The 19238-nt window shown below is 41.8% G+C and overlaps 1 protein-coding gene across 2 annotated transcripts in view; it reads left to right on the top strand.

The window, feature by feature from the left end:
• The window catches only part of PRKAR2B (protein kinase cAMP-dependent type II regulatory subunit beta), a 200006-nt gene that overhangs the window by 75515 nt on the left and 105253 nt on the right, over positions 1–19238 (top strand). For both annotated transcript variants that reach the window (XM_030549404.1, XM_030549458.1), the window contains exon 2: positions 619–654. In XM_030549404.1, coding sequence (XP_030405264.1) covers positions 619–654 — 36 coding nt within the window. The remainder of the gene's footprint in view (positions 1–618; positions 655–19238) is intronic.

Below are 19238 nucleotides of genomic sequence, written 5' to 3'. Positions count from 1 at the left end.
TGTTTTCTCAGTGTGTATAGGGCACATTTATAGGTAGTTTGTGAGTCACTGATGCCTTGGAGCTACACGTGGAGGTTTTTTTGGCATTGTTCTTGTCTTACGTGAACAGTTACTGACCTGTATAACTTTTGATTCCTCAAGTGGCATTTCAGGTTGGTCCTTTTTTATGCAAGAGTATCTTTAAGTTAACTGATATCTAGATCTATACATTTTGTAAAATTAAAATAAAATCCACTCTATTAAATGTTTGCATCCAAGTTTGCATCGTTTGTAGACGTTGGCTTCTTGCAGTCCTAATTATTTAAGTAACTGATGCAGATATAAACTATTTCATCATGAGACATGGCAATAAGTACATGCATATAGTAATGCTTAAAAAGAGAGTGAAAATGATATTTTAAATCTTAATTTCTTTAAATGTAAGTGATAACTGACCATAACACCTTTTGTGACTTTGTGTTCAAATATTTAGATTTAGAGAACAACTAGCATGTTTCTCTGAAAATCTACAGAGAATTGTTAAACAAAATAATACTATTTTTATACAGTGTTATTTTTTAAAGTTCTGTCTTTAAACCATTAATAAAATCTAATTATGTCTTTCTATTTTTCTTTTAGCTCCAGTGATAAACCGGTTCACTAGACGGGCATCAGGTAGATTTAATAAAGTTGCATGTTTTCATTGGCCTATGTAACTATTGAAACATAATGATGATTATGGCTATTATATTAAGTATGTTGTAACATTAATTATATGTGTTCACAGATAACTAACTTAAGTTTCTCTAAGTTAGTTGTCTGGTTTGCTGAAAAAAAATACTGTATGTACAATGACTGTTGTTAAGACTTAAGGCATCCTGCAATTCCAGGGTCACAGAATTTGCCATAGAATTCTCCCATTGTTACAGAATTGGTCAAGAATCTAAGCTTACTTTAAAAAAAAAAAAAGAAGGAAAAAAACGGAATGTTTCTGATGGTGAAGGGTGCAAAGAAAATATCAAAGGATTGTAAACCAATGTCGTTTCTCTGAGTTGGCCTGCAAGCTTTGAGATGCAATATTGTCAAGCCCGAGCATTTAGAAATCATGAGTTGGCCTTCCCAAAATGATGACATTAAAAAAATTAACTTTGGGGTTATTTTTATTTGTTGTCTGGGTTCATAGTCTTTGGGTTTCCTGTTTTCAAACGTTTCTCCACAGCCATGAAGTTGAGAAACTTAGCTTTCATTTAAAAAAAAAAAAAGTGAATTGACAAGCTGATGCTTTAAGAAAATCTCCAGTTATCATGAGACCTATAAAATTGTGAGCTGGCAACACTGGAGAGCTGAACTAGCTCCATTATCTCAGTGAGTTAAATTTGAAGCCTAAAGAAAACAATACTGACACTTTCTGCTATGAACTATTTTATGATTGATCATTTTAACCGAAACAGATAATTTGGGAGTGTGGGATAAGCACACTGACACACATGTTGCCTATCCTGCTTCGAAAACCTCTAGGTTCTTCCCTGGCAACTTCAGCTATGCTATCGTCAGCACAAAAGTCTTTGCCATATTGAAAACTGAAATGTGGGAACGGCATAAAATAAATGCAAAGTCACATGCATGTATATTTGCAGGACTGGTGCCTGTGGTAAGTGACACACACATTAAAGAAGGATAATGCATCACAATACCTAGTTTATTTTATGTTTGCATTTGTAGTTTTAAATACATGATAATATTTCATGTATTCCAATATTGTATATTTTATCAAGATATGAACTGTTAGCAAACAGGAGCATTCACTAAAAGTGAGGAAAGATATTTTTGATGCTACCTGTAGTGTGTGATGGTTGGCAAGGGTATACTGTAACTTTTTTTATCAATAGTTGACTTTTTAATTAATGAAAGCTGACTAGGAAAGGAGTGACAGCTTTGTATTTTAATAGATGAGTTCAATTCAATAGAAAAGAGTGAGTAATATTGTAGAGGGAAAAAATCAGCAATTACTTTTATATTATAACATTGGAAGGAAAACAATGGTTCGGGACACTTTTTTTTTCTACATGCCTATATCTGAAAAACAACACTTTAAAAAACCATACCAACTCTTGTGGGCCGTTAATGCATAGTGTGCTTTTGTCCATTATAAAGAGAGAAAATGGAGTTATATCATTTAGAAAAGTGATAACTGACAAAAACAGCTTTTTCTCTTTCTTAAACAAATGTGACTTTTAGTGCACTTGCATAGAAGCCTGTGGACGGATTAGACTGTAAGGACTTCACAGGGCCCAGAATGGTTTATTGTGTTAATAATGTGTGCATTAACTGTCTCTAATATAATCCTGGGAGTTTTGACTAGGTAAGGAGTTGAGAAAAGAACTGGAAGGCTTCAAGAAAATTAGGCCCATTAAAAAAAAAAAAAGAAGCACTAGTAAGGATCCCTGTTACAGCCCATGTGGTTATTTTACAGTAACATGCAGTATATACCTAGAATTTGCAGGACCAGCCTTATTATAATAATCATGGAGTAGTTATTTTTGAAACAAAAAAAGTCATGAAGGGTGATATTTCTTATTTTTATTCTTAAATGCTCACTGGTGATAGAATTGGTATAGCATATTTTTAAACAGTGTATTTGTAAAATATAAGGAGACATTTTATGAGGGCTGTTGCTGACATCCATACATTTTACAAAGACATTTTAAAATAAGTGGAGTAATCTTGAAATGCAATTTTTTTTTGTTGAGGCACCTTTTGGTACATTGTGATATTCAAAATGCTCTTGCAGATGGAAAAGCGATATGAATATTTCACCTATTGCAACTTCATAGAATTCAATAATTTTAAGTTGATTAATACTTTTAGGAAATGCTAGCCCGCCCCAGTGGGGAAAAAATCATTATTTTTTAAAATATGGATTCCAATCACCTTGAGACATACTTTCCCAGGACTAACTAATCTTAAGGGTCTGAACTCTGCAGATTTAGTGACTTTTAAGTAAGTGCCACAGAAAGAAATCTACATCAGGCTTCTACTACTTCTTTTCAAAGCCTGGTACTCACCACTACAATGGACAAGTTGTTTGTGATGTTTCTCTCATAATTAAGAGATATTCCGTACTATTTTAGTAGACTGCATATGTTTTAGTTCCTTTGCTTAGCAGAGCTAGAAATTAAACATCCAGAGATTAATTGTTGAAGCACCTGCTGATAACAATATAAGGCATTTATTATTTAATAGCTGTTCTATTAACATAATGTGAATATACTAATATGCTATCAGTGTTCCATTTGTTCATGGAGGGCAGTTCTATAGGGGAAACAGGAAGATGTAATTATTCCTGAATTTTAATACTTAAAACTCAGTGAGATAAATAATGTATCTTTGTGCATACGCACATGCACACAGTATGTGTATAAATGTGATATAGTGGAATGCTAGTATGACTTAGCTTAGTTATGTTGCACAATGATTTACATTCTAAAGCCTGTTTTAGGTTGTTCATAACTTTCTGAAATTTTCGCTTCTTGGGCTGGAATTTTCTATTCTTGGTCTCTGCCAGAAAGTGAATTATTTTAAGGTTCAAGAGGAAAGTGATTTAGCTGCTTTTTTGAACAGGCGGAGAGTGAAAAATACATGTTTCATAGAGTTGGAAGGGACCTCAGGAGGTCATCTAGTCCAACCTGCTGCTCAAAGCAGGACTAATCCCCAGATTTTTACTCCCTCAAGGATTGAACTCACAACCCTGGGTTTAGCAGGCCAGTGCTCAAACCACTGACTGCTTCCCATTCCCTCAAATTCTTGACTTTTTACAAAATGGGCCTACAACTGGAACATTTGGTTGATATTTTTTATTACAATAGTGTCTAGTTACTGACCAAGAATGGACCCTCTTGTGCTGTGCACTGGATAAACAGAGTAACAGACAGTCCTGGCCTTGAAGAGCTAACAGCCTAAAAATAGACAAGACAGACACCGTGGGGGAAAAGGATGGAACATACAAGTAGAGGGAGCAGTTTGATAGCAGTAAACATCATGGTACTTCCACAATTTAAAAAAAAATAATGGACTCGGGTTTTGTTAGGAGGGAATTAGAAGACAAAGATGAGGGAGTGGGGAATACTGAAAAGGGTGGAAGGACAAAGTAGGATTGAAGAGGGAGAAGGGGAGAAGGTGAAATGAGGCTGTAAGGATGGGAGCTAGAGGAAGTTGGAGTAGTCAGTCAATCAGCAAGGGGAGAGACTATCCAGAGCAAAAACTGTAGAAAGCTATTTGATAGTGTCATCAGTGTCAGTCTGTCCCTACTGCAAAAGCTCTGAGGCTACTTACATGTTTGCTCCTGCCACCTTCAATTTCATTGGTGCCTGGAGTTGGGTCTTACTTAGAATTTTTCTTTGCCAAACCCAAGTGACTTGTGAGGTGAGATGAGCAGTATGAGTCCAATGACCCTGAGGGGAGTCATCTCTGCACAGTTATGGTCTAGGCTGCTGGGAAGAGGGGTAGTCCTGTCTGGTCCATTTCTTGCCCTGTATCCCCTCAATGCTTCTGTGCCTGCTGAGGTTAATTCTGTGTCTGCTCTTGGAAGCTTCAATGTCTTTGGACCCTGGGATTGTCTTCTCTTAGGAGATTTGAAATGTGAAATTTAGCATGGAAATTGCCCTCACTGAGGAGCAATAGCTTTCCTTGTTATGGAGGTTTTGATTCATCTGGGTAGGAAACCTGGGACTGGAAAGGCTTCTGCAGGCCTTGTAAGATCTTGTGCATACCTCAGCAGATGCTTCAGGCTCTTGTGCTTCAGCAACTTGTAAAGCTAGATAAATAGGTCATCTATCGCTCTTATGTAACACATTTTTAATTCAGAAGTTGTAAAATTGGAAAATACTCTGTTTAGAATGAACCTGAACTATAGAGCTGTCAAGGTTAGGTGACCTGCAGTGCTAGCAGAAAGTTTGTTCTTTAAGATGACATATACTTGTAAGAGTACTGCACTCTGGCAGTCTCTGAGGCTCTATAAAGAAGAAAATAGGACAGCTGGACATGATATAAATATATGTGGCACCTCAGTGTGTCACTTGGACTGTGACTAACTGCAGTTGAAATACTAGAAAAGGAAAACCATGCTTTCACGATGCTTTATTGAAAAGAAGCAGCTCTTTTGGAAAGTGCCTGTTTTATTCATCTGCTAATTACTTACCTGGCCTGTATCCTGCTTAGTCATTTACATATGATGGTGAAATAAATTTTAAAGTGTTTTTGTTTGTTTGTTTGTTTTTTCTAGCAAGGTAAAAAAAAATGAAACCATTTTAGTTTAAAATTTGCAAAAATGAGTTGATAGTGATTATTTTCTCATTTTACTGAATTGAAAATCAGTTATAAAAAAACTAAACACATCAAGGTAGTTCAATTTTTATTAACATAATAGAATTAATGTTACATTGTTATGGTAGTTCTCAGCATTTTAATGATGTGATAATGTTTACATGTATTGCTGCTACCTTTCCTTCAATTATTTCCATGATAAGTATGCTAGATATCCTAAGAAGCAAAGAAGAATTCTTACTGAATTTAGTCTACTTAGAAAAATTTGATATTAGTCGAGGAAGATTTAATATAATTCATTCCTTCATGGAACTGGACAGATGATTTAAGTTTGGAATAATGCAAGTGGTATTAAACGTAGTTGCAGTGTTAAACCCAAGTGAATAATGGCAAAAACTAATACTGGAAACCATGTATGGAAACAATGGAATATGTTATTGGGGAAGAGAAGAAACCTTTGAACTCACAAAAAGTTTAAATGTTCTCTGTGATGACGGCCTGTTGGAATTAGTTGTCCTCTACTTTTGCAGGCAGGCACTCACTTCTTATGATAGTTTCAAAATAGAGAAAGAAAAGAGGATAATTTAAATAAAATGGTCATGTATTTTCATTAAAGGCAGAAGATGAAAATATATTGGAACAAATGATGAATTAACATTGACATACTAAAGTATCTGTACACGCCATGCCTAGAGCGCAAATAGAAGGAAGAACTGTTGTATATTAAGCAAATCAAATTCTGATGTCTGGGGATGGAAAATGAGGAGCTTATTAATGGGCCTGTGATGCCAATCTACTTCTTTCAGGGGGAATCATCGGATTCTTAAAGGTTTGAATTTTTTGTACCGTAGTATTTTAACATGAGAACTCAAAGATGTCTGGATTCATCCATGCTTCTTATATGCCTTTAAACACTATCTGGCTTAAATGCCCAATTCTTCACAATTTTATTTTGAGAGAGAGAGAGAGAGAGAGAGAGAGAGAGAGAGAACCACTTCCCGCAGCCCCCATTGGCCTGGAGCACTGAACTGCAGCACGTGGGAGCTGCGATTGGCCAAACCTGTGGACGCAGCAGGTAAACAAACTGGCCCAGTCCATCAGGGTGCTTACCGTGGTGCGCCATGTGCCAGAGGTTGCCGATCCCCGCTGTAGAAAATTTTAATGAATGCTAAATTGTAGTGGATAGAACACATGACGTTATTTTTCTCTGATATATTCTCTGTTCTCTCAGTCTAACTATGCAATTTTCCATATTAGCAACCAATCAGTTTGGTCCCATTACATTTAACATCCAGGCCATCTCTTTGTGACAGAGACTCATTGGTGCCAACAGGCAAAGGTTTCAGTTTTCTTAACAAGCAACTTATGTCTCAACCTGGGCAAACTCACTACACCAAATACATTATTTTCATGGTACTTATCCATGAAGCGTAGCATGTGAGGTCTCTACTGAAAGCTTGTAACTTAATGATACTCATAAGCATTGTGAGATGTGTACGGGTACTAGTTAAGGAATAATGTAACTGTGTTGAAAATTATACCCTTACGGTCACCGTGAAAGACCAACTGTAAACATCAAAATTAATTGGAAGGGAAAAGGAATGATCTGACATCAAGGGGATCACCCTGTCTGTGAATAAAGATAAAAGACTAATTCAGTATATCGCAGGGTCGAGAAAGACATTCTGGGTCTATTCATTGAAGAGACTCTTGTTGAGAGGGGTTGTTTCATGAAAGATTGGATCTTGGTTCCTGGGAAGCCACCCAGCTCTGCAACAGACTGAACTTTGTGGGGGTGGAAAACCTACTTCATTAGTAAGGAAAGATAGCTATTAATAAGTGTAGGCACTAGTTTGTGTTTTATATTTTAACCATTTTTTTCCATCACACTCTCATTGCTAGTGAAATCTCTATTCTTTCTTAGAGAAACCTTCTTTTGTTTTATTATAAGTGCTCAAATGTGATTTAAGGTAAAACTGGTTGTCATGGTATAATTCCCCACTCTGAACCTTAGCGTCCAAAAGATGAGGTACCAGCATGAATTCCTCTAAGCTTAATTACCATCTTAGAACCTGTAGCGCTGCCACTAACCAGGAATTCCAGTGCCTGGTACACTCTGGTCCCCCCAAAATTTTGCCTGGGGACCCCCAAGACCCAGACCCTCTGGATCTTAACACAAGGAAAGTAAACTCTTTCTCTTACCGTTGCCTCTTCCAGGCTTCCCCTCCCTGGGTACCCTAGAAGATCACTGTGATTCAAACTCCTTGAATCTTAAAAAAGAGAGGAAAATTCACCTTCTCCCCTCCTTCTCTCTTCCCCTCCCAGATTCTCCCTGAGAGAGACAGTAATCCTAATACAGAGAGAAATCAGCCTCTCTCTCCCTCTTCCCTCCTTTCTCCCCACCAATTCCCTGGTGAATCCAGACCCCGTCCCCTGGGGTCTCACACCAGAATAAAAAAACAATCAGGTTCTTAAACAAGAAACTTTTAATTAAAGAGAGAAAAACTAAAAATTCTTTGTAAATTTAAAATGGAATAGGTACAGGGTCTTTCAGCTATAGACACTGGGAATACCCTCCCAGCCTAAGTATTCAAGTACAAATTAAAATCCTTTCAGCAAAATATAAATTTGAACTCCTTCCAGCCAAATACACATTTGCAAATAAAGAAAAGAAGCATAATCCTAACTTGCTTTATCTACCTAATGCTTACTATTTTGAATCTATAAGAACCTGTATCAGGGAGATTGGAGAGAAACCTGGTTGCACATCTGGTCCCTCTGAGCCCCCAGAGTGAACAACAACCAAATTCTAACAGCACACACACAAAACTTCCCTCCCTCAAGATTTGAAAGTATCCTGTCCTCTAATTGGTCCTCTGGTCAGGTGACAGCCAGGCTCACTGTTTTTGTTAACCCTTTTCAGGCAAAAGAGATATGACTTCTGTTCTATTAACTCTTAACTATCTGTTTATGACACTGGTAAACTGGGGTACACTGCTCCTTTGGCAGCAGAGGGTCTGGGATTTCTGTGAGTAGCCAGTGTCAAGAGCTGGAAATCATGGGGGGAAAGCTTCAAGGGGACTTGGACTGGTGTGTACCTTTTTACCCTGCAAGGCAAAGACTGGTCTGGCATAGCCCAGACGAGAGTGTTTTGTGTGGCTGAGGCTGGTGGTGTTAGGGAGCTAACCTTCAGCTCTTGCCTACCAGAGAAAAGACTCCCTCTTACTAGAAGCAAGAAGTAACAAGGTGACTCACAGTGCTTGAGTCACACTCTTGTACACCTAGCAATCATTGGCATATACTACTTTCCTCCCCAGATCCACCTTATGAATGTCACTTTTACCATTAACTGCAGCTTGAGGTCTTCAAACCAATTTTGAGGATTTCAATAACTCAGTCCTGGGTTAGGGGTTGTTATAAAAGTGGATGGGTAGGGTTCTGTGGCCTGCCTTGTGCAGGAGGTCAGACTAGATGATCATATTGGTCCCTTCTGACCTATGAGTCTATGAGTAATATACCAGAGAACACAATAGCATTGCAGCACAGAATACAGAGGTGCTCAAAGAAGCTACAGTTTTAGGAAATAACCTTTAAATCCATTTATGCAAGTGCTTGTATTTTACCATTTGAGGCTAATGAAACAAAACAGTTAATATGGATTAAATAAAGTTTGTATGTATAGCATTTTCATATGTGGACGGTTTTTAAAAAAACATTTTGGAGCAGATGGCTATTATCAGTTCTTGTTAAATATTTCTGATTTGCTTTCTTTAATTTATGTCAGCATCTGTAACTACTATGGTCTTAATCTCAATTTTTCTACTAACTTATTCTTTCACAAATATAGTTAACACTTGCTCCTTGATAACTAATTAGGGAGAAACTATTATCTCTATTATAGTTACAGAATAAATGAACCACATCTTTTAAGCCTGTTTGTAATATCAATTTTGCCAAAGCGGATCCATTTTGTCTGCAATGTCACTTGGTGTGATTTTTATGCTTTGGGGAAATTCCATAAATGAGGCATTTCACTTTTTGAGTACTTTCTCTTTATTGTTGAACAATATAACTCAAATGGGTTGGCCCTTAAACCAAATCTGAATTTAAATTTGAAGTTTAAGCGTCTGGACTTGGCAAATACTGATGTTTTGAGTAGTTCTGGGTAGGGGATGGGACATTAAGTTATTTAATATCATTCCTGCATATATTTTGAACACTGTATTTTAGGAAATGTACAGTGGCTTGATGTTTGCTTCCTAAACACAGTCAGTTCCATATGCCTTATGGGAAGCATGAAGCCTTGAGCTACATATTTCTTACAAATTGCACAGTGGTTTTATTAAATAACTGACGTCTCTGTGACAGGGAGCAACTCGCCATGCTAGCGCCTCCTGCTGGCTGTCCCGAGGATTAGCTCTGCTAATCCGTGCGCCGCCTTCTAGTGATGTCTCGCTGCCATCATTTCTGCTCCTGGACCCATGTCGTTCCAAAGACCACAGCATCCACTCCCTACTTTCCAGGGGAAAGTACCGCAGTCCAACAGTTCAGCCACTTTCTCAGTGGCAAGTGGGGGATCCAGGCTGGCCCACTACTCTGAAGTTAGGCAAGAATCACCTGTAGTATCTGACCAACCCTCAGAATTGCATAACTTGTTATTTGGTTGTGGGTATTGGGTAGCTGACCAAAGCTTCTCCTTTTGTCCTGGTTACGTGGTCTTGCTATTCCCGAATCTGCATTTAGCCGGGTTGGCAGTCAAGCTGGCTTTGATGATCAATTTTAGTACCTCATGTGGCTGTCCCAATCTGGGCCATATAGTATATCATTTAGATAAGCTGTGGCATAGAGTCTGTGTGGAAGTAGCACTTGATCCACTGGCCTCTGAAAGGTTGCAGTCACCCCATGAAGTCTCAGTGTCATGGTCAGAAAGTGGTAGAGTCCAAAGGGCATGGCAAAGGCCGTCTTTTCCCTGGACTCTGGAGTCAGCTGGATCTGTTAGGTCATATGTGCACAGGTACCTGGCTACCCTGAGTCGTTCCAGTTGCTTGTGCACCTGTGGCATGGGGTATGGATCAAACTTGGAGATTATGGTGACCTTCTGGAAATCAATAGAAAACCTCATTGTGCCATTAGGCTTCAGGACAAGAACTGTGGGGCTCTGCCATTCATTATGGGATTCCTCTACTACGCCCAAAACTAGCATTGCATGGAGTTCAGTCTTGATGATGTCCCATATCATCTTGGGAGGGGGCTGATGGTCCTCCCTAACCATCTCTCCATTATTGGTCTCAATGCATTGATATGTCAGGTGGGTAAACCCAGGAAGGGCGGAGAATACCGGAGGGAATACTTGTACCAGCTGATCCATCTGGGCTTTTTGTTCAGCCCCAAGCACTTCCCCCAATTTGATAGCATTATCAGCCTCTCTTGTCAGAATCTTGGGTGCTAGTTCAGGGTCAGTGGTGACGGGAGTGATAAGAAAAGCTTCCCTTTCACACCAGGCCTTTAGTAGTTCAACATGGTAGACTGGGTGTCTTTTTTTTCTTTTTTCTGGATTTCGTATCTCATAGTTGACTGGGCCTACACATTGCAACTCCTCAAAAGGCTCCTGCTATTTGGCTAGTAGCTTGGACTCTGTGCTTGGCAACAGCAGAAGAACTCAGTCCTCTGGCTTGAACTCTTGTAACCAGGTTCCACAGTTGTGCATCACTGCCTAGCTTTGCCTGTAGGTTCATGGGAAAAGGCCACCAATCTTTTAAACCATTTGTACAACTGAAGGCCATATGGGATTAGGTTTTCTGCTCATGGTCCCTAGCTTTTCCAGGGCTCTTGTAATAAGTCAAGGCTGCCCCGGGAGTGTTGGCCATATAACAGTTTGAAGGGTGAGAAACCTGTGGATGTTTGGAGAACCTCCTGATTAGCAAATGGTAGTGGAGGCAACAATTGATCTCAGTGTTTGGGATTAGTGGAGGAAAACTTCTTCAACATCCCCTTAAGGGTCTTATTAAAATGTTCCAGCAAGCAGTCTGCGTATGGTAGGCCAATGGTTTTTAACTTGTCTATGTTAAGGAGACTACATGAGTCCTGCATCAGATTGGATGTAAAGTTGGGTCCCTGGTTGGTCAAGATTTCCTGTGGCAGGGCTACCCTGGCAAAGAGTTTCATTAACTTACTTGCTAGCACACTTGCGTTGACAGAGCACAGGGGACTGTCTTCTGGGTGACATGTCACATAATCCACTGTTACCAATATGTATTGATGGCCTGATGATCTGTTTTCTAAGGGACCAACTAGATCCCACCCTGTCCTCCTCTCAAAACTGGTGCCTCAGGTGAGGGTATCTGTATGGTCATTATAGGTCTTAGCTTTGGGCTGCAAACTTGGTTGGGATGAGGTTGGGTCCTTTGGTTTTATGGTCCCTGTCCAGGATTGTCGAGTTCGCTCACCTCCACCATGTAGGTTCTATGGTGGAGTGACTCTGGTCCTGCAGTTATGTGTTTGCTTGTTTCACCAGAACCTCACTGAAGCACTCCCAGTCTCTGCCCCGTATAACTGGTCAGGCCAGTATGGACGCTGTGCCCACCCATACAGTCACTGAATGTCCCCTCACTTGTATTTGTTGCGAGGGGTAGTGCCTTATGTACCCATGGACACACTGGAAGAGGATCCATTCCTCTAGTGTCCTTCTCTGGGTCTACAAGTTGCTGGCAGATCAGGTTCTGGTTACATCCTGAGCACGCCAACCTTACTACTTTCTTACCCAAACCAGGACTACTTGCAGTTCTTCTTATGGTCTCTAGAGTCTGCGGGCCACACTCACCCATAGTCACATTCCATATAGGGGCAGTCTCTAAAGAAGTGGCCCATCTGTCCACAGGAGAAGCACTTCTCAACGGACGGTGCAGATGTCAGGTGGTGGCATAGCCTGCCATTACCCGGCCTATCTAGTTTCTCTGGGGTTGTGCAAGAGGTACTATTGTGGGAGACTGGGGGGTCCTTTATGTGTGGTAGAGGGTTCTGCCAACCTGTCCTCGTTTCTTTTTGTTCCGGCTTGGGCGACTTAGCTTCTTCTTGGCAATTAGGGGTCCTTTTGAGACCCTGTCAGGCCTCATATGCTGCATTACTGGTTCTCAGCGAATCTCTGTCTCTCTGAGTCCAACCTCCAGATGTCTTGAGGGGATTGTAGGCAGCTTGGTAGTTTTCCATAAAGCCTACAGCATCCTTCATGGTCTCAGGTCAATGTCTTAACACTCAGGCCCATCCTCCTGCCTGTAAGATTTGCTCTATGAGTACGAGCTCTGCCACCTTTACCCCTGTCTAGAAGTCTCACTTCAACCACTTCCAGAAGGGATCTCTTAACTTCTGGGCTACTGTTTGTGGGTGTGCCCCTGGAGGGTATGCCTCTTCCTGGAACTGCTGCCGGTGAATCTCCTTAGTGATGTCCAGGTAGTCAAGGATCGCCTTGTTTACCTTTGCATAGTCCCAGGACAACGCTGAGTCGATGCTGAGGCAAGTTCTCAGTATGTGGTTTGGGCTGGTCCCGACAGGTGGGGTGCCACAACACAGCCCAGTGTTCTGGAGGCATCATGTTAGGGGGGCCCTGAATGGTGTTCGCCTCTACCTCCGGTCATCTCTTGAGGTTGGAGTGCAGACACCATTTGTTGCACTGAATTCTGTTATTGCTCCTGCTGGTGTATGGCTAATGCCCCTAATTTCCTGTTGTTGCTGCAGCTGCTGTTGCTATTGCTGTAGGGTGGCCTTCTGCTGATCCATTTCTAGATCCATTTTTCAGGATAGACTTTACAACCCTGGGCTGCCTCCTGTTTTTGTCTCCCTTCACTGCTCAGCAGGGCTGATCGAATATTACAAGTGATGGAGAATGTAGGCAGAGTCCTTCGTGGTTCTTCCCTCAGGGAGTGGGGGAATCTGACCATGCCCAGTTAGCTACAGTGGCTGGTCACAACCCAGACCCCACTTCCCCACTACTTGCAGGAGTGTGGTTCTGCCCTTGTGGGCCTCCGTAGGTCTCTCCAACTGATGGATCAAAATGAAAGTCACAAACCCCCACACATTCAAGGATACTCCCTCCCTGCAATCCCAGCAAAGGAGGTGAGGGTGGATTGGCGAATTGATAGTGCTGCCAACGATCCAGCCCCATCGTAGTGGGTTTGGAGACATCACTCTGGCTGGGTCACTGAGACAGGCTCAGCCTATCTGTCTTACCCTGGAAGTGTGCTGTACTCTCAGGATTGGGGTGAAAGTTTCCTGCCTAGCAGTTCCCTCCACAGCTTCAGGAGTCACTCCTGCAGTCTGCTGCTTAGGACAATCCTGCTCCTTCTTCCCCTGCTGACTTCAGCTTCCTCCTTTTTAAAGCCCGCCTCCCTAACATGCATGATTGGCAGGGCTGGATGGGAGGTGGGGATAGCCCTGCTACAGGGCATCTCTGGCCCCTTCCTTGTCCGTGTGGGGCATATATACCCTGTCACAGATGGAATAACAGAGCAATTATTGAGTGATCTATCCCCTGTCCAGTTCCAGCTTCTGGCAATCAGAGCATGGGATTGCGTCCTGACTATCATGGCTAATAGACATTGATAGAACCTATCCTCCACGAACTTATTTAATTCCTTTTTTGAACCCAGTTACACTGTTGACCTTCATAACATTCCCCTGGCAAAGAGTTCCACAGGTTAACTCAACACAGGTGCATTGTGTAAAGAAGTACTTCCTTATGTTTGTTTTAAACCTGCTGCCTATTAATTTCATCAGGTGACTCCTGATTTTTGTGTTACATGAAGGGGTAAATAAAACTACTTTATTCACTTTCTCTACACCATGATTTTATAGACTTCCTTTAGATATTATATCCCCCCCTAGTCGTCTCTTTTCTATGCTGAACAGTCCCAGTCTTTTTAATCGCTCCTCATATGGAAGCTGTTCCATACCTGTCATCAGTTCTCTGTACTTTTTCCAATTCTAATGCATCTTTTTTGAGATGGGGCAACCAGAACTGCAAGCATTATTCTAGGTGTGGGCGTACCATGAATTTATATAATGGTGTTATGATATTTTCTGTCTTACATATCTCTTTCCTAACATTCTGTTAGCTTTTTTGACTGCTGCTGCCTAGTGAGGAGGAGGAAGGGAGTAGGAAATGCTCTGAGTCAGGACTTGTTCAAGACCCTGCACAGTCTTGCCTGTCCCATCAGGCAAGCACAGATGATCTGATGGAGGGGAAGGAAACTTGTGTAAGTATGTGCATACATTTTCCCTACAATATTTAAAATTAAAGATGGCTCCTGGCTCATCCCCATGGTAACAGGACAAAGTATCGACTTTTTCATTGTTTTATTCATATGAGAAGAGGTCAAGGTGCAACAGCAAGAGGTAGAGTTGGCATCTGCTTTTCATTCCCTGTTGGGTTAGGTAGGGAATGGCCGTGCAGAGCACTTTATGTGAATAGGAATGTTCCGTTTATCTTCCTGAGAAATCTCAATGAAACTGTCGTGGAGATACTCTGCAAACCTCTCTTGTAGGTTTCTAGGGCTGGTTGCCCTATTTCTTTGTCTGTGTTAAGACAATTCCTATGCCACTCTGCAATGATTTCAGCTGGCACCATTGCTGGAAACAGGCTAGTGGCATATGGGACCAGGCAGTTTGAGGATCCCAGCTGACAGGCTCACGGGGTTTGGGTTGCAGGGCTGTTTAAATGCAATGTAGACTTCTGGACTCAGACTGGAGCCCAGCCTCTAGAAGTCTGCAAGTTAGGAGGGTCCCAGAGCTCAGCCTGCAGCCCAAGCCAGAATGTCTACACTGCAATTAAATGGCCCTACAGCTCAAGCCCCACGAGCCCAAGGCAGTCTTCTAATTGCAGTGTAGACATACAATGTGATCATCAGGAATGAAATATCAGCTAAAATCACCACTGCCTGTGGAAAACAGTGTCAAGATACAGTTCCATTACCTGTAGCTGTGCCTATGGAAATAGAAACTGACATGTTATAGCTTTATGCAACAGAACAGCCTTCCTCACCTCAGTGGGCCATAATCTCCATCGCTGGGGCTGGAGGAGCAGTGCTATGCTGAGGCATTCCAAAACTGAAGTGTCTATAAGCATTTCTTATTATGGGAATAAGGTGGAAGGAGTTTTGGAGACTTATCTTTCCCTCTTCATGTAATATATTTATATGTATGTAAAACATACATATGTGCTCGCAATCACAGAGTAAACAGCATCTTCATTAAAATAAAAGCAAAAAGTCCTAAAAAATCCCAGACTCTCCACCCTTTGCAGTCCTTGGTGAACTCCATGGTTGCTATTCCCTACAGCCCCCATCATAGACTTAGTGACTCAACATACCATGTGACATCACATACTCCTTACTCCTACTAGGTCATGCTGAGGGACAAGGAAAAGTACTGCTTCATGTACACTGAGCAGTGAAAACCATGAATGTGTAGACACAGAGGATTACATATGTGCACATTGGACTCCCTTTCCAATTTTGAAGTTTCACCCTGTGGATTTGTTAAAAATGTGTATAATGTTGCCTGTGGTTTTTCTGCACATTGATTTTCTGCACTGTTTCCCACCCATAAAATTTCCATTTTTGGAGAATCAAATTATCTTTATTAGTTCATAATAAATATTGCAGAAAGCATAGTGGTTGTCAAAACAAACGGTACCTGTAAATGTACAGCAAGTGCCACAGAGTTCATAGCTTCAGGAAAATACCCAGTCATATTTATAAATGTACAGAAAATACTACACAATTCTTTGCAACACTTGGCAAGAGAACACTCCATCTGAGACCACTACTGTGGCAGATTGTTAAAAGTGCTCTTTCCAAGCCTCCCTCAATTGCATAGCTCTACATTAGGCTCTTGTAGTAGCCCTTGTGTCTGGCTGTTCAAAGTCAGCAGACAGCAACTCCCTCCTCCCTGATGGCAGCTTCCCCCCCTTTGTATTACATATATTATGCAGGACACTACAGGCAGCTGTAACCACTGGGATCTTTTTTTCACTGAGATCCAGTCTTGTGAGTAACTATCACCGGCATCCTTTCAATATTCCAAAAACACATTCAACAGTCATTCTGCACCTGCTGAGCTGGTAGTTGAATTTTTCCTTGGTGCTGTCCAGGTGGTCAGTGAACAGCTTCATGAGGCAGGAGAACAAGGGTTAGTCTGAGTCTCCCAGAATCACTATTAGCATTTCAGCATTGCTAGTGAGAATCCACCTTTCTGGAAAGAATGTCCCTGCTTGCTGTTTTCTGGACAGACCTGTATTCTTAAGGTGTGAGATTTATGCACCTTCCCTGACCAACCCGCCTTGATATTGGTGAGCTATTCCCTGTGATCCACTAGCGCTTGCATAACCATGGAAGAAGTAGCCTTTTCTGTTGATGTACTCTGCAGCAAGGTGGGCTGGTGCCAAAATGGAGATTTGTTTGCCATTGCCCCACTGCAGTTTAGGAACCTTATTGCTGCAGATCCATCTACTATGACCTGCACAAAGCTGAGTCATAGTGCTGCATAGCAGGAGACGATTAATGGCCCTACACACTTGTATGAGAACGGCCCCCACTGTGGATTTTCCAACTCCGAAATGATTTCTCACTGAGCTGTAGCAATCCTGTGTTGCGAGCTTTCGGAGTGATACCTGTTTCTCCACTGTCAAAACAGCTCTTCTTCCGGTGTCTATGCATTGGAGATGAGCTGGGGAGAGCTTGGCATACAGATCCAAGAGTGTGGTCTGACATATTCGGAAGTTCCACAGTCCCTGCTCATCCTGCATTATGATACAATCCCATCAGTTAGTGCTTCTCTTTTGGGCCCAGAAGCAGCCCTCCATCATCTGTAGCTGTTCCGTGAATGTCACCGACAACCTTGAATTGTTTTTCTTTATGTCACCCAGCAAACTGTCCTCAAAGAAATCCTTCTGTCCACCATTGTTGCAGTATTTCCTGCAGGCCTGCAACTACAGGAGAATTACATGTACTGTATTTGCAATCTTCATGCAAATAGAGCAGAACTGTGTGGTCTCCGTGCTTCTGTCAGAGATGGTGCACATTGAAATGTGCCACTTGGGTTTGTGGGACCTTTTTTAAAAGGTGCAAAAACTATGGGATATGGACAGCAGTATGGGAAGGAGAAAGTTACATGCTGGGAACTTAACTTCTAGTTCCCAAAGATCCCTGAGCAAGGCATTTGTATCCCACAACACACTGCAAACATTTCTCCAAAGGTATTGCTTCAGATGGCAGCATGTGGTGCATCGCCCTTTGCATCAACAAATGTAGGCCTGCTGAGATGTGCAATACCAATGCAATCAGCACAAGTGTGCATGCTCCTGAGTGATATAGAGGTGAATGCTAATGTAACTTGTGTTGACCAAGGTTTGTAGTGTAGATATAGTCAAATTTAAGGATTGAGAGGAAATGCGGTTTAATGAGTGGAGCCAGTATTTCTGAAATTTTTATATTGTTCTTCTGATGAATCATGCGATAGCCCAAAAAGCCATTCATACTCCTGCAGGCAATAGTTCTGTTACATCAGTCTGACATAGTAGAGTTGTGAGTTTTTTTTGATCTCTCTATGTAGCTTTTGTATGATAGAACATCTGGCACCTGTTAAAAGAATTAAAAACCAACTACTTTGAGTCCATAATAAAGAGCCCTTTTTAAGCTTCAGATATTTCTGCTGCTTGTTGATAATGGTGGCAAAAGTGCTCTTCTCTCTCTTGTAAAGACCGTTGGGGAGGTAATTTTAAATTCAGAAATGTGTGGTGTATGTTTGTTCTGCTTTTAAAATTAAATTATTCAAAACTATGTTAGAAAAAGCACTTACCATTTGGACAGGACCAAATATACTAGAAAATCTGGGACAGGTGCTTGACAATTGCAGGTGCTAAAACTTTTTTTTTTTTGGTATTAGACCAGATCATTTTACTATCACATGCAAAAACTAATGGTAATAAATATATTATTTGTGTAAAATGCTTCTTCATAAAGCAGCAAATCACAAAAGACTGTTCTAGTAGCAGTACAGCCGTGTGTTAGGGGCGGTGTGAGATTGCATTGTTCCAGGGAGCACTGAAAGGCGTGTTGATAGAACGGTCAGAGCGATAACTCTGCATACTCCCAGCCCCCTTTCTTTTGAGTTGTTTAGTTGGCATAAATATGTAGCTCTTGAGCCTCTCATCTTGTAGCTCTTTTAATAGCTCTTGAGCTTCAGAGGCTGTAATTCTGGCCCAGTCTTGTAGGTTTACGTGTACAGCCATAGGCATAGTTTGACTTCTATATTTGTATATGTGTGTGTGGGGGGGAGGAGTTGGATGGGGTGTGAGGCAGTTCCAGTCAGGACAATAGGGCATGTGTAGGGTGGAGGACAGGGGGCAAATTCTATGCCTGCCCAAGGCTTGCAGTTTGAGGGCAGAGATGACCCATATCTGCTGATAGTGAGGGGGAAAAAGGGGCAATTTAAAGGTGGGGGGGTCATGTGACTGTCCCACCCCATGTGTTGCCTCTGGGTGCAGGAATCTTCCAGCTCCACCTCCCTGGGCCAGGGCAGCCAATCCTGGCTCCTGCGGGGCTGGGGCCACAGAAGCAGGGAGCACATGACTTTGAGCCAGGGCTAACACTGGTGGGGGAGACGGACGACTCACAGAAAAAAAGTTTCTCTCTGGAGCTCCCTTGCGGACACCTCAGGGGTGTGGGCAATGCTCCTACTTGGCCTGAGCAGAGGGAAACTTGCTCATGATGCTTTCCCCAGCGACCCCCTGCCCTGTGCCTGGCCCAGGGCCTCCATGTTCTCCCTGCTCTGCCAGAGTTACCTGCTGCATGAGCTGCCGCTGCCACCTTCCCAGCCAGGCTCTTGCAGGCAGCTGCCGCACTACACAGATGCAGCGACCTGGAACGGTCACCCTCACCCAGCAG

This window comes from Gopherus evgoodei, chromosome 1 (assembly GCF_007399415.2).
Source record: "Gopherus evgoodei ecotype Sinaloan lineage chromosome 1, rGopEvg1_v1.p, whole genome shotgun sequence".
In the NCBI taxonomy this organism is placed as follows: Eukaryota; Metazoa; Chordata; order Testudines; family Testudinidae; genus Gopherus; species Gopherus evgoodei.
The sequence above is the reverse complement of the archived record's forward strand: the minus strand, read 5'-3'. Positions and strand labels throughout refer to the sequence as shown.